This window comes from Homarus americanus, unplaced genomic scaffold, assembly GCF_018991925.1.
Source record: "Homarus americanus isolate GMGI-L3 unplaced genomic scaffold, GMGI_Hamer_2.0 scaffold39675, whole genome shotgun sequence".
Classification (NCBI taxonomy): Eukaryota; Metazoa; Arthropoda; class Malacostraca; order Decapoda; family Nephropidae; genus Homarus; species Homarus americanus.
The window spans coordinates 9738874-9756317 of record NW_024736071.1 but is presented as its reverse complement, the minus strand read 5'-3'; the positions used below and the strand labels follow the sequence as shown (position 1 = coordinate 9756317).

The following is a 17444-nucleotide window of genomic DNA, read 5'->3' as shown; positions in this document are numbered from 1 at the left end:
AGGAGGAAATTGAAAGTGATGACCATATGTCAGCTAAACAGTTGAAAGATGTGATTTACCACTGGGAGAAGTTCAGGGAACTGGCTTCAAAGCACCCAGAAGTGGAAAAAACTGAACTAACTTTGTGTCATGTTGAGGACTCAGTGGTCTCCTTCTTTAACATAAGTTAATGGTGAGGAGGACAGATGCCCCACAGACCACAATTGACACTTTCTTCAGTAAAAGGCAGAGGGAACAAGATGCTATCCCTCAGCCTTCCACTTCAAGAAGAAGAGAGGATGTTCATGGTGGAGAATCTGTCAGTCCAGAGGTTCCTGACATTTTCATGGAAGGTGACTCACCTTCCAAGAAGCAGTAAAATGCTTCTCCTCCACCTCCACTTCCTTCTCTTCTCCATTCTCCTCCTCCACCTCCCACTTCAAATGCACATCATCATCATCATCCAGGAGCCTTCTACTGTACATACACACCTCAAAGTAAGTGAACTTTTCTACCATTTTTGTTGAATTTAGGAAATTTTCGGTGAGCTGTAACCAATTACCCAAAAACCCATTGAAACAATGGTTTCGGTTAACGAACTTTTCGGTTAACGAACAACCTGCTGGAACGGATTGAGTTCGTTAACCGAGGGACCACTGTAGATGAAAATTATCTTATAATTAGACGTCTTATTCGAATATGATAATAGATTAGTGGTATATATAATATATATATATATATATATATATATATATATATATATATATATATATATATATATATATATATATATATATATATATATATATATATATATATATATATATATATATACACACACAGTTAACCCTCACTTTACGCGGTTAATGTAACCTGGAGGGTACCGCGGAAAGCGAGCAACGCGTAAAGTGAATAACATAACATATGGGATTAATTGAAATGGAGTCCAGGCCGATCCCCAAACTCCACTTTTTGACGACACATAACTATGTTGTAGTAAAAATAACATCTTGATGGTACATGCACACAATTAATACTTTAGAGAAATACAGTCGCCAAGTTAATGTCCATTCAAATAATGGACATGACTCCCTCCCCCTCTCACACTACACTGCTGGCTCTTCCCTCTCTGAGAAATTTTGGGGGGAAAACCAGGTATAGTAATAAATAATACCTCAAACTAAAGTTAGGATAATATAATTGACATTGCTGGATTCCTTGTAAGACCAGGAATATTTTGAATATAAATGTCATATATTTTTCACAAAAGATAACATATTTACTCAGATTAAACATTACATCTAAAATTTGTATGTCTAATGCAAAATCTATGATGTTTATATTCAAAATGATCATCAAATTGTAAGAATTCCAGCAATGTAAATTATATTCTGGCCGGGTAATTTGTATGAATTTTATGAGCTAAAACAAATATCTTCAGTTAATAAAAAAAAAATATTCTTCACGACACTATCTGTCAATCAAAGTACCCCACCTTGCCTCCCCCCCTCTTCCAACCGCGCGGTCAGTCCCAACCCTCCCCCCCACCCCCCACCAATCCTCCCTTCAAGAGAAAGAGTGGGTGAAAAAAATAAATTTTAACATTTTGTATTAAATAATACCTCAGATTAAAGTTAGGATAATATAATTGACATTGCTGGATTCCTTGTAAGACCAGGAATATTTTGAATATAAACGTCATATATTTTGCACAAAAGATAACATACTTACTCAGAGTGAACATTTATCTAAAAATTTTATGTCTAATGCAAAATATATGATGTTTATATTCAAAATGATCATCAAATTGTAAGAATTCCAGCAATGTAAATTATATTCTGGCCGGGTAATTTGTATGAATTTTATGAGCTAAAATAAAAATCTTCAGTTAATAAAAAAAAAAATATTCTTCACACGGTAACAGATGGTCGGTCGCCGGTCCCTCCCTCCCTCCCCCCCACCCCCCACCAACGTCCCTACTAGATAAATGTGTGGGAATACCAGACTGTTTACCTTTTTAGTAATAAATAATAAATCAGACTAAAGTTAGGATAATATAATTGACATTGCTGGATTCCTTGTAAGACCAGGAATATTTTGAATATAAATATCATATATTTTGCACAAAAGATAACATATTTACTCAAGAGTAAACATTATATCTAAAATTTGTATGTCTAATGCAAAATCTATGATGTTTATATTCAAAATGATCATCAAATTGTAAGAATTCCAGCAATGTAAATTATATTCTGGCCGGATAATTTGTATGAATTTTATGAGCTAAATTAAAAAAATTATACTTCACCCGTGTAAAGGGGTACACCCACCGCGGAATGTGAGCATCCTGGGTTCTGGCAGGGCACCGCGTAAAAGTGGAAACGCGGAATGTGGGACCGCGTAAAGTGAGGGTTGATTGTATTGTGTTGGGAAAAAGTGGAGTTTGGGGGTCAGCCCTGTCTACATATATTTCAATTAATCCCATATGTTATGTTGTTCACTTTACGTGGTTCTCTTTATGCTGTCGTGGGTTCAGTTGATTTAAGGTTCACTGTATTTATAATATATGGCGCAGTGCACTGTTGATTTAAAGAAAATAATCTTGAATTACACCAAGTGAACTAACATTTTATGGGTGAAATGGCAGCATGGGGTGACTTCTCTTCCATCCCAATGCCTTCTCTTCTCCCTTCTCCTCCACCCCCATTCTAATTCCCATCATCATCATCATCAACAACCAGGAGCCTTCTACATGCACACCTCAAAGTAAGTGTACTTTACTGCAGTTATTTTTTGTTTGTATGTAATTTTCGGTGAGCTGGAACCAATTACCCAAAAACCCATTGAAACAATGGTTTTGCTTAACGAGCAACCTTCTGGAACGAATTGTGCTCGTTAACAGAGGGACCACTCTATTATCAATATGTTAACTGCCGTATTTACCGGCGTGTAAGACGCATATTTTTTTTAATGTATCACAAATTATCCTGCATCTAATGCGCCCATATTACGGATGGGAGGCTGAGCGCCATATGTGGAGGTGCCTAGTTAGGGAGTCTGGGACGAGCAGTAGTCCTCTAAGCACAAAAATTGTGTTACTAATAATATTATTAATAATAAAATACTGAAAAACGTGCCAAATTATCACAATCTATTATCACAAACAGAAAGTTCAGCCGCCAGTCAGCCATTTACAATGAGTCGATGACGCCAAAACAATAGCGATGGTGCTACTCCTACAGCTACATCATAGCTAAAAGTTCTCTTTACCAAAATATAAACAAGCCACACAGCTGCTCTGATCAGAGGTAGAGTTGGGTTAGTATAATGTTACTATACTAATGAGTTGCATTCCCAAGTGTGACCTTTTCATATCTTTTGTGTGGCTTTTTATCCTTTTTCCCCCCCCAAAAAATACAATTAATGAAAATTGCAAACTATATTCTTTAAATAATGTTTCTGAAGGCACCTTATACAATATAAAGGAATAATAATATGGTCACACAAGAGGAGATGGGACGCCATTGTTTTCGTTTGTGTTTACAGCCGGGACGTTGGTTCTACATAAGAAACTGAAGAAAAATAAGACCCTGGTTGTAGCTGTAGTAAAATTAATGTAAAAAAAAAATTAATATATATGTTTTAAGCAACATTATTTAATGTTAATAAATGGAACAATAGAAGTAGGTAATGGCAAAGGAAAAAAAAAAGGGATGGATTGGGAACGCCAACATATACGTGCACATTTAAGGATACCGCATCATTTATCTTCTTAAGAATATGTACAAAAGATTCATTATTGTTTATTACTGAATATGTATTTGATTGAATTAATCTTTATATATGCGAAATGAACAATACAAATCATTAATAATACGTAGAATAATAAAACACACGAGGATAAGAGATGGCATTGTTGTCAGTGTTTACACCCATAATGTCAGTTATCCACCTGAAACTGAAGAAAATATGACCCTGGTTGTTGTTGTAGTAAAACTAATGTAAAAAATATGTGTTTTAATTAATGGTATTTAATGTACAGTAGAAGTAACCACTGATATTAAAGAAAAAGTGAGACTGATAGTGGAACGCCAGTGTATACGTGCGCACTCAAGGAAACCTAGTCATTTATCTTAAGAATATGTACAAAAGATTCATTATTGTTTATTACTGAATATGTATTTGATTGAATTAATGTTTATATATGTGGAATGAACAATGCAATTCATTAATAATACATAGAATATTAAAACACACATGAGGAGACAATACGGCATTGTTCTCGTAATTGACGATGGTTCTACATAAGAAACTGAAGGAAATAAGACCCTGGTTGTAGCTGTAGTGAACTTGATTTTAAAAAATTTAATACCTGTATGTATGTTTTAAGTAATTTTATTTAGCTAGAAGTAGCTAACCACTAATGATAAAGAAATAAAGCGAGACGATTGGGAATGCCAACGTATGAATGAACAGTAAGTGCGTACATGTGACAACATATCGTCAAAGAGAGCTCGGGTTCTCAACTGGCTCAGCCATGTTAATATTGTGTTTATTATCCAGTCTGTATCTGTATTTTTCTGGCTAAATTAACTGTTTCAATTCAATCAATTCAATTCGTTTCTATGTATGAATATGAAAGCAACACTTATTTACTGTTCATATATGTTTTAAATAATATTTACGAATGTAAAACAAAAATTCTTTTCACCAATGGTGGTAAAGTTTAAAATATAAGGACAGCCAAGGAATATGTGCGAGTTTTTACTCAGATGACGAAGTCATCAGGTTCAACTCTGGCTGAAGCTGTAGCTTTCCGTAAAGCTGTTGCTGAAACTGTTACTGAACCTGAAGTTGATGTTGAAGCTGCTTATGATGCTGAATTTGATGGTGTAGATGAAGTTGATGGTTTAGGCCTTTGAATAATAAAGCTGTCGAAAGAACCTTGCACAGCTGCTTTCTTTTCTCATTATACCTGTACATCTTTATGTAGAGGTCATTTGTGTTTATTTAAATTTTAATGCTTTGTTCTGTTTATGGATCCACTTCAGAAAATAAGTTCATTGCTTGCTCCATATAATATCCACAGACCTTTCACCTTTTTCATATCGTTTTAACACATCTATTTTCTTGGCTAAGCTTATACACTTTCTATTAAGCTTTTGAAACAAACAACACTACCATCACTTGCTCTCTTGCTCATGTTCAATAGGAATTCAAAAATGCTGTAAGAAACTTGAGATAGTTTTTATCCTGTTCCTGTTCCAGATGCTTGAAAACATAAGGCCCTCCAAGCTCCGACTGTTGTTTACCACTCATTAGCCAGGCAGCTTCTTTGTGCAAGGCTCTCTTAATTTTTTTACAGTATTTTTTTTTTTTTATACATTTTGGGATTTAGTTGTTATTTATATGAAAATGTAATTTTATTTAAATTTTATTATATTTTGGTCGTAAATATGAATGATATAAGGACGTAAATTGAATTGGGTCCTAAATTAACTACGGTCTTAAATATGAAAAGTTGTTGGTCGAACCGTTGTTAATCGGAGGCTTTACTGTATTGTATATTGTATTTACATGCACAAAATCATATGTTTCCCCCCACAAAACCACGTTAAATCTCTTTCAATAATTGTATGACGAAACATATTTAAAAAAAAAATCCACAAAATATCCTTGTAAAATAGGGGTGCGACTTATGCGGTGGTGTGTCTTATATGCTGGCAAATATGGTAAATTTCAGAATGACCAATAATTTTAATGTAAAAATGCAAAAATATTCGAGAGCACAACTTTCTTGATATTTACTCCACTGGAAACGAATGTAAACATAGAACTGATTACTCTGTACTGTACTGTATTGGCGGACTAGCCGATCAGCTGATCAACTGATGCACACAACAAAGCGTGTTTCTCGTAAGGCTGTTGTTAATCGAAGTTTTGTTCGTTAATGGAACTGAAAATCCTTATGGGAGCTAATTCGTTAATTGAACCGTTCGTTAATCGAGGGACCACTATAGTATTATAATTATATTTTTGCTCCCATGCTCTGATATGGGTCATTGACCTGTGCCCTGGTGGGCTAATCCTGTAAAAAGAAAAAAAAATACTTTAGGTCATTGTTCCTTTCCGAAGCTAGGGTTTATCATATTTTGTCTCTATTTTTTTTAAATCAACTTTTTGTTTTAACCCCTCATTTTCCCTGGTTTTCAAAGCCCTCTGCAGTTCCAAAGAATTTCAGATTTTAGGCATTTAGTTTCATTAAATGGGTACTCTGAACATATTAAGAAACATTTGCAAATAAACATGTGTAATGCCATGTGTCTTTTATTTTTATATTTAGTTAACCAATTTTTTTTTATTTATTGTTCATTAATTTCAATATTTGAGACAATTAATAATTTTGTTGGTACCCGTGGCTTTCAGTACTTGAGTACTTTGTGAATGAGATACTTTTACTTTGACTTGAGTATATTGAACTTTGGAAATACATTGATCTTTGGATACTTTTACTTCTACTTGAGTAAGATTTTACCAATGTAACAATAATTTTACTTAAGTAACAAAGTCCTGTACTTTTTACAAATCTGTCTGTAACCCTCTCCCACTTTTGAGTGGGATATATAGTTGCCGACAAAATACTCTCGACACGTTTGGTAGCATCTGGCAACACCTCATAATTATGTGGGTAGTATCGCCATAGAATATCCCCAGTGTTGGTAAAACATAAATATAAAGGGCATCGTGAATAATCCATATGAAGTGATCAATTTTTTTTAGCAATGGTTGACATTATACAGTACATATACAGGGGGTCCCCAACTTACGAATGTCTGACTTACGAATGCCCACCGATACGAACAAGGTTAAATTTTAAATTAACAGTAATTTATATACCTGATGACTTACATTTTACTTTCATATATTGTATTTTGTCATTTTATTTCTTCTTTTCTCTTAAGTGATTTTAGATGTATATAGACAATGGTATAGTGGTTTTTTTTTTTAACATTGTTCTGTAATTACCAGTGGCGGCTCGTGAAAAATAAAATGGAGGGACTGCAAGCCTCACACCGAGTCCCCACCAAACAATAAGCATGGAATTTCAGAACAGTACAAGCAGGAACAAAGAATATACACACCAGTTTAACATCAGTGTTTATCAGAAATGTGAATGGCTCTGTGGTTGTGACAAGGAGGCAAATGCTTTATTCTGCTTTCCATGCTTATTGTTTGGTGGGGACTCGGTGTGAGGCTTGCAGTCCCTCCATTTTATTTTTCACGAGCCGCCACTGGTAATTACGGTATGCACATAAAATGTATTTCGACTTGCATATATTTTTTACTTAAGAACTTTTACTTAAGAACATCCTCAGGAACGGAATCCATTCATAACCCGGGGATCCCCCTGTATTTTGTCGGTGACTGTACATATTGAATACCATAATTTCACTACAGAAAAAATCCTTCATCTTCCCTTCAATGTTCACCTCTTGGGTGCAAGGGGTCTCTCTCTCTCTGTGCTGAATAAAATCATCTTGTATTAAAATAATATGATATTAAAAGGCATCTAGTAGTCAAGGAGTTTAGATAACTTTTTAGCAGTGACAAATTCATGATTCCTTGTTTCTTCTTTCTGCCTTATTTCAATTAATATGTGTTTCATGCAGATTATAATTGTCTACTCTGATTTCTTCCAGACACATATATGGAACAGAGATGATAAGAAGTGTGGTCACTATACAAATGGATGGAATTGAGGCAGAGTGTGATGTTGGTGTAAGAACAGCTGCTGTCAATTTGCTGGTCCACATTGCCTTGACTCAGAAATCTTCTGTTGTGACAGATTTACTTGGCATGCTTGAAAAGGTAAATACTGTAAATAAGTTTTATTATAGATTCTGCTGCTTTCTCACTGGAATACCATTAAGCAGTTATCCACTAGATTAAGTCCCAACTGAACGTTAATCCTTTGAACAATCCACACTATAACGCAAGCAAATTTTTACTACCCATTTGCCGATTAACGAAACAATGTTCTATTATTACGAATGGTAAGTCACCCCACATTTCTGCTTTCTTACCACCAGCTCAATGATCACCACCATCAGCACCACTACCTCTATTATCACCACCGAAATCATAATTTCACCTTCCTCCGTCCCTTCCATCCACTGTGTCTCACCCCGACAATCTGCCCCTCTCAATCATTCTACTGTGACTGTCATTCATGATAGTACAATATTGTACAGAATTGTACATTGTTTTTTTGTTATTGTCACTCCATAATTTAAAATTTATGTGACGTAATGTAGAAGGAATACGACGTTTATTTATATTTACACTCAATTTTGTGGGTAGACATCAGCTGTTCAGTTGTGGCTGCATCCAGTGTTACCAAACAAACCGATTGATGCATCATCTCCTCACCACTTATCACAATCTCCCCTTCACCACAACCAGTACGGTACATGGTTTATTTGTTATTAATTAGTAAGCATGTGTTACTAGCATTTATTCTCTTAGTGTACTGTACATACACATTTTTGGGGGTACATATTATACCTGTGTGTGTGTGTATATATAAATATATATATACAGTGATATCCCCATTAGCCGGAACAATTGGTGCAGAGCACTTCCGGGGATGAGAGATTTCCAGCTAACCAGATGACTTTCTCTAACACAGAAATATTCCTTATCCCAGAATATTTTCCGGTTACTGGAAAACGTTTCTGAGAGCCTAAACTAGACATCTTGCACACACAGACACTAGCTCACTTCCCCAGAATGTTTCTGGGTGCTGGGGATGTTTTCCTTGAGTGTAAACTACCGGAGTCCGTAAATACAGTTCTGTTATGTTAGAAACTCCGTTTCTTTACTAAAATAATCCAGAGTAGTTTATCTAAAAGTTTGGTGAAATAAATATATTGGCTGTGTTACAGCAAAGACTGTTATTTTCCACTCCCATGGAGCTGTGGGGAATTAGTGGGTCTCGTGTACCTGACCTAACGCAATGTAACGTGGAGGTAGGGTGGGGGATTAGTGGTCTCATATTACTGACCTTCTGATGGAATGTCAGGTCACCCTTTCTTGGCCGGGGGATTAGTGGGTCTCATGACCTGAAGATGTCTTGAATAAACACGAAACCTAAAGCATTTTTAGAGAGATTGTGATAAGTATAATTATAAATGAGCAAAGTTGTATCCCTTCAACATTACATTGCATAACATAACATTTTGAAATATGGAGAGAGAAAGCAGAAAGGTGTGGGTAATTAGAGAGATGGAGTGGAAATGAGTGTTGCCAATCACTCCTCAACAGCTGATATTTAACTCGCAGACACGCACACGCAAATTTGTCACACAATAAGACCCTCACTCCTTATGTCTGCTGTCGTAATTCCCTTGTTAGGGGTATGTGAGTGGTGTTGGAATGTGTGTTGGTAGGGGGTGTGTGTGTGGCTGGTTGTTGGAGTGTGTGTGTGTGTGTTTTTGTTGGGGTGTAATGTTAGGCTGAAGAGTGTGGGAGTAACTTTTTGGGGAGGTGAGGGGGGAGGGTCGCACGGTCAGTTCCCCCCCCTCCTCACTCAAACGTGGATAATTGTGAAAGGGAGATGAATTTGATACCATAATGATCCTTAATAAATTCTCTACGGAATGTTCCAATAAGATATCCTTAAATGAAATATTTTTATATGATATAGTGATGGGAATTCCATTCTTCTATGAAAAAACGTAAGAAATGTTCTAATTTCATTAGAAACATCATTTTTTTTCTTCAAAATAGTCCCGAATAATCAATCTAAAAGTTTGGTTAAAGAAATATATTTTTAAAACAAAAGCTCTATATGATACAGGCGTGAACAGAACTGTTTCTTTAATCTTCACCACTGATCGGCTCGCTAGTCGCTTGGGCGATCGTCACGTCTCTGTTACACACTTCACTCAATTGACTGTAATACATACAGTAACTAATCATGTCTTAATACTTGTGATGAAGGTTGGGTGGGAGATTATTCGGTCACATTACTAACCTGACCTGATGCAATGTCAGGTCACCCATTGTTGGGTGGGGGATTAGTGAGTCTTATGACCTGAATATGTCTTGAATGACATTATTTTTTACCTATGGGGTATATACATAGTACTGTAACGTATTGTATATGAAAGGTACATGTATTAATAAGCACTGATTATTCCAGTAACATGTTTGTACTAATTAATGAAAAACAATTAAACAATATTGTATCATGAATGAGTCAGTACAGTAGACAAACAGTGAGGCGACCCTTTCTGGGAAGGGGGTGGCGCGGTCACTCCCCCACCGAGTATAGATTAACTCTTATAAAATGTCACTGGCTTGACTTAAGGGAATATAACTTGTATTGCTGGAATTCTTGTTAGAGAGCAATTAATTTGAGTATGTAGTAGGCATTAGGCAGCTACCAAACAGGGAAGATATTGGGAAGATATTGGAAGCATAATGTGTTGTCTAATGGTAGACCCTGCTGCCATATGGCATCACAAAAATTGTGATCAAGTCCCAGGTTGCTGATCTGACTTTCTGCCTCATTTACACACAATTGCAGGGTCTGAATTGTTTCTCTGACAACACAACATATATACAGTTTACGCGGATATTTTATATGCGAATTGCCGTTTACGCGGCACCTGTCCAGATTTGCTAATTATTATTTACGCGGTAAATACCATCATATACGTGCCCAGTGGCGGGCAAGGTGCTGGGTGCTGACGTCAGACTCGCGCCGATGACGTCGCAGACTGTGATTGGGCCACGTATCCTTACCACCCACTCACCCCTCCGCCGCGCGCTGTGATTGGTCTATTTAACCTTGCTTGCCCTGCCACCAGCGATCTTGACCGTGGCCGCGCCAGTCTCACTGTCCCCGCGTATACTCACTCGTGCCCAGGAACCGGTTTTATTTTTTCTTTCTACACAATGGCTTCCGCTGGACCCCCACCACCCCTGAGAAACCCTGAACTACCTGGCCCAAGCCCAAGAAGGTGCGACGCGCCTTAAGCTATGAGATTAAGTACAAGATAGTTCATGAGTTAGAAAAAAGCACGAGGCAGGTTGATCTGGCCAGACAATATGGAGTGAATGAATCGACGATATACACGATCAAGAAGGATGCCGGCAAAATCAATGAACACATAACATTACCAAGTCTGTAGGTGCCTCGCTGGTGAAATATTGTCACAATAAGGTGCTGCTGAAGACCGAGAGTTGTTTGGTAAGCTACATTATTCGTCAATCAAAAAGGAACATGGCGGTTGACACTCGGGCAGTGCAGGACTACGCCCGAGAACTCTACACAGCAGTGGCAAGAAAAATGGGAGTTGCAGAGCCTAAACCCTTCAGTGCTTCCACTGGTTAAGTATTTTTTGTTTATTTATGTCGTTTAGTTGAGTTTTTGTTTTTTGCTTATAAAATTTCATAGAAGTGACCGGGGAGAATATAATTTACATTGCTGGAATTCTTATAAGATAGTGATTAATTTAATTATAAACAAGCTATAATTTGCATTAGACATATAAATTTTAGATCTAATTTTAAGAATTTTATTACAGAGAGCAAAAATTTTTATCGCTTGTGCAAAATATATGACGTTTATATTCAAATTATTCGCTGTCTTGCAAGGATTCCAGCAATAAAATTATATTCTCCCAACTTTAGTCTGTGATATTATATAAGATAAAAACTTAAAGCCTAGTGTATAACCACGAAACCTTTGCTGGGAGGGGGTTGGAAAGGAGGGAGGGGTGACAGCGACATGTTTGACAGTTAGCGCCGAAGGTCTAGTGAAGTAAAAACACCTGGAGGCAACTGCGTAATAACAGCAGGTGTGCAGATTTTGATGGAGGCGTGATAACGAAAATTGTGAAAACCAAATGCGTATAACCAAGGGATGACTATATATATATATATATATATATATATATATATATATATATATATATGTGTGTGTGTGTGTGTGTGTGTGTGTGTGTGTGTGTGTGTGTGACCCGGATTAAAGCCCAGCAATAAAGTAAATAACATAACACATGGGATTAATTGAAATGGAGTCCAGGCCGATCCCCAAACTCCACTTTTTGACACACAACTATGTTGTAGTAAAAATAACATCTTAATTTTATGATGGTACATGCACACAATTAATACTTAAGAGAAATAGAGAAATACAGTCGCCAAGTTAATGTCCATTCAAATAATGGATATGACTCCCTCCCCCTCTTCTCACACTAAACTGCTGGCTCTTCCCTCTGAGAAATTTTGGGGGGAAAACCAGGTATAGTAATAAATAATACCTCAAACTAAAGTTAGGATAATATAATTGACATTGCTGGATTCCTTGTAAGACCAGGAATATTTTGAATATAAATGTCATATATTTTGCACAAAAGATAACATACTTACTCAGATTAAACATTTTATCTAAAAATTTTATGTCTAATGCAAAATATATGATGTTTATATTCAAAATGATCACCAAATTGTAAGAATTCCAGCAATGCAAATTATATTCTGGCCGGGTAATTTGTATGAATTTTATGAGCTAAAATAAAAATCTTCACTTAATAAAAAAAAAAAAATTCTTCACATGGTAACAGATGGTCGGTCGCCGGTCCCTCCCTCCCTCTCCCCCACACCCCACCAACCGTCCCTACTAGATAAATGTGTGGGCATACCAGACTGTTTACCTTTTTAGTAATAAATAATAAATCAGACTAAAGTTAGGATAATATAATTGACATTGCTGGATTCCTTGTAAGACCAGGAATATTTTGAATATAAATATCATATATTTTGCACATAAGATAACATATTTACTTAAGAGTAAACATTATATCTAAGATTTGTATGTCTAATGCAAAATCTATGATGTTTATATTCAAAATGATCATCAAATTGTAAGAATTCCAGCAATGTAAATTATATTCTGGCCGGATAATTTGTATGAATTTTATGAGCTAAATTCATCAAATTGTAAGAATTCCAGCAATGTAAATTATATTCTGGCCGGATAATTTGTATGAATTTTATGAGCTAAATTAAAAAAATTATACTTCACCCGTGTAAAGGGGTACACCCACCGCGGAATGTGAGCATCCTGGGTTCTGGCAGGGCACATATTAGCGTGGGAAAGCAGGAATGTAGGACCCCGTAAAGTGAGGGATTGACTGTATATATATATATATATATATATATATATATATATATATATATATATATATATATATATATATATATATATATATATATATATATATATATATATATATATATATATATATATATATATATATATATATATATATATATATATATATATATATATATATATATATATATATATATATATATATATATATATATATATATATATATATATATATATATATATATATATATATATATATATATAACCTCACCAGCCAAGACTCGAACCCTCGACCTTATGTGTGTGACCAGGGATTGCTGGCATTGCTACCAACCGCGCCACAAGGACACTAAAAGCGATCCTAGACTTTGTTATATTTCACACAAAGCCTGGTGAGGTTGTTGATTATATGTTGAAGTCTGCGTGCTATATGGACTAATGAAAGAATGATGCAAAATGCACTTGCTTGCTACAGGGAGATTTACAATGAAAAGAAAAGGCAAACTGTGCTGTCTAAATTGGACATATATTTTAAGAAGTCCCCCACTGCTGTCTCCTCACACCCCACCACTGCTGCCTCTTCACTCCCTAAAGATGATCCAATACCTTCAACAAGCAAGTATGTTAGCCTGTCTGAAGAAAGTGAACTTGATGACCCACCCAACCCTGTCTCCTCCTCTGCTTCGTCCAATTAATGTAGTCTCCATGTGTAGAATACACTTTCATTATTGATTACTTTTACTGTACTGTATTTCATTTTAGATTTTCTATGTATTATTTTCTCATTTTTTACTTACGTCCTGGTCGTCGGTCCGTGTGTGTGCGTGTGTGTGAGTGTTTTTTTTTTTTTTTCCCCATCTTCGCGCTTGAATTAACATTAACACCACCTGTGTGCAACTAACACTTTTTTCGGTACTGCACAGCAGCCCAGTGGCGCCTTTGTTTGGCGCCACAGCTTCAATTTACTCGTGTGACTCCTGGTGCAGTGGTCCCTCGGTTAACGAACACAATTCGTTCCAGAAGATCGTTCATTAACCGAATCCATTGTTTCAATGGGATATTGGGTAATTGGTTCCAGCTCACCTTTAAGTACACACAACATAAAAAAAAATGCAGTAAAGTACACTTACTTAGAGGTGTGTATGTAGAAGGCTCCTGGTTGATGATGATGATGGGAATTAGAAGTGGGGTGGAGGAGAAGGGAGAAAAGAAGGAAGTGGTATGGAGGAAAAATCACCTTGATGCTTGTTGCCTCATTTCACCAATAAAATTTTAAGTTCACAAGGTGTCATTCAAGATTATTTTCTTTAAATCAACACTGCGCTATATATTATCAATATGTTAACTAAAGTTGAGAATGACCAATAATTTCAATGAAAAATGCAAAAATATTCAAGACACCACCAAAATAGGTGCTCTCTCCACTGAAAACAAAGCCAGACTGACGCCTGGTGACCGACCCACGCATCTGATGGGAGCACAACTAACTAGTTCCCTGTACTGCATATACAGTATTATCAACATGTTAAATAAATGTTAAAATTACAGTGACCCCTCCGTTAACGAACTCAATCCGTTCCAGAAGGTCGTTCGTTAACCGAAAAGTTCGTTAAGTGAAACCATTGTTTCAATGGGTTGTTGGGTAATTGGTTCCAGCTCACCGAAAATTTCCTAAATTCAACAAAAATGGTAGAAAAGTTCACTTACTTTGAGGTGTGTATGTAGAAGGCTCCTGGATGATGATGATGATGGGATTTAGAATGGGGGTGGAGGAGAAGGAAGAAGAGAAGGCATTGGGGTGGAAGAGAAGTCACCCCATGGCACCATTTCACCCATAAAATTTTAGCTCTCTTGGTGTAATTCAAGATTATTTTCTTTAAATCAACACTGCACTGCATTATATATTGTCAATATGTAAAATATATTTCAAAATGACCAATAATTTGCTTGGAAACACAGAAAAAAGCGTTTAGTTGAAGAGAGTCTCAAGCAAGATGTTACCTTCAGTGAAAACAGAGAGAGACAGTAACTCCTGTTTGCTGTGTTAAGAGGCTGGATGCCGCGCATTAAACTAGTCACTTTACCTTCAATTATGTTCAATAATTGTTAAAATGACTAAAAATTGAATATTAAACTTTAAAATTATTGAATAGTATAAACTTCTTGATATTTACTAAAATAGTAAGGAATTTAAGCCCTAGATCCGATTAATGTATTGGCGGACTGATACTAAAGCTGGTTGCCTGGTCAGTGCAAGCGAAAACATGTTGAGGTCGGTTACGTAAGAACTTCGTTAATCGAATTTTTTTCGTTAACGGAATTGAAGATCCTTATGGAAGGCAGTTCGTTAATCGAAATTACGTTAACCGAGGTGTTCGTTAAACGAGGGGTCACTGTACTATTAAGTTTAATATAAAACATTCAAAAATATTAAAAAGTGGAAACTAATTTAAACTTGAACAGATTACTGAATTGGCTGAGTACTGTACCCCCTCAGCTGATTCTCACAACAACAAACTGGTATGTTAGTTCCCTCTACAGTACTGCATATATTATCAATATTTAATGTTAAAATGACCTATAATTTTAATATAAAACATTAAAAAATATTAAAAAGCTGAAATTTATTGATATTTAATCCATTGGAAACGAATTTAAACTTAGAACTGATTACTGAATTGGCAGACTGGGCCATCAGCTGACCAGCTGATGCTCACAACAAAACGTGATTTTCGTAAGGATTTCGTTAATCGAATTTTTGTTCGTTAACCGAATTGAAGATTCTTATGGAAGGCAATTCGTTAACCAAAATTTTGTTAACCGAGGCGTTCGTTAACCGAGGGACCACTGTACCTTGTTCTCTCTACAATGTCTGGTAAGTGACATTCCACTTCAACACCTGCTGCACCAGCCCAGAAGAGAAAGAAGGTGACTAGCCATAAAATTGGACATTATTCACTATAATGAGAGTGGTTAGGGTCCATCAGAAATTAGTCGTGCTCTGGGCCTTAGTGTGTCTACAGTGGAAACAATTATAAAGAATGCACATTGCACCACGGCTCAAAGAAGGTGGTGAATCAGTGACCCCTACTGGTGCAATAAGACTGTGTCGTAGTCACAATAATATCATGGAGAATATGGAGCAACTTCTCTCGGTGTGGATTGAGGACCGCACACGTCACATGCCTCTCTCCTATTCTGTGATCCAGGAGAAGGCTCAGTCACTGTGGCAGAGACTTTTACTGCTAGTAGTGGCTGGTTTAATAGGTTTAAGAAACTTGCAAATCTTTGTAATATTCGTGTGACGGGTGAAGCAGCCAGTGAGGATGAGGTGGCTGCAAGTAGTTTCCCAGAAACATAGAAAGAAATTTTCGAGTGTGGTGGCTATAGTGCAAAACAGGTATTCAACATTAATGAAACTGGACTTTATTGGAAGTGAATGCCCTCCAGAACATGCATAGTAGATCAAGAAGAAAAAACAGTATGACGGTTTAAAGCAGCGAAAGACCGTCTGACACTACCTTTGGGGGGCAACGCTGACGGTGACGTGAAACTGAAACCTATGCTTGTTTGTCATAATGAGAATCCACGTGCACTGAAAGGCATCCTCAAGAACCAGCTTCCTGTAATCTGGCATTCTATCTCTAAGGCATGGATGACAAATGCTTTGACTGAGGACTATGTCAAGGGCTATTTTACTCACTTTGTCAAAACTTATTGTGAGAAGAACAACTTATTTAATAAAGTGTTATTGCTGCTTGATAATGCACCAGGACATCCAGTGGTGAAGACCTAACAAATGAAGAATTTCTACAGCTGGAGCAGGAGAGGGCTCAGGGAGAGAAAGAAGCAAAGGAAGAAACATCCACACCCCTAAGTCGAAGACATTGATTCTGAAAGGTGTTCGGAGGATTCTCAACTTATTCATTCAAGCTTTAGAAGTCATAAGTGATGAGGATCCTGATACAAAGCTTGCTGGGACCATCACTACTGGTATCAAATAACTAACCTCTCCCTATAAAGAAGCGTGACACCCAGCCAACACTCCATGCTTTCTTTAAAAAGAAAACGACAACCTCAGTTCCTCTGCCGGTCATGGCTCAGTTCGCTGACACCACTGCCTTTACCACCACCACCACCATAACTGTGTTACCAGCCACCTCTCCTCCAGCTGCCACCACCACCACAGTCCTGTCACCTGAGGACTATGGTAGTGATCAGAGTGCCTCAAGTATAGAAGCAGATGATCCTGCCCCTAACAGTAACAAAGTAAGTTAAA

The 17444-nt window shown here is 36.6% G+C and overlaps 1 protein-coding gene across 5 annotated transcripts in view; it reads left to right on the top strand.

The window, feature by feature from the left end:
- LOC121871778 (tuberin-like) overlaps nt 1–17444 on the top strand; it is a 286863-nt gene that overhangs the window by 81592 nt on the left and 187827 nt on the right. For all 5 annotated transcript variants that reach the window (XM_042374251.1, XM_042374253.1, XM_042374252.1 and 2 more), the window contains exon 10: nt 7680–7848. In XM_042374251.1, coding sequence (XP_042230185.1) covers nt 7680–7848 — 169 coding nt within the window. The remainder of the gene's footprint in view (nt 1–7679; nt 7849–17444) is intronic.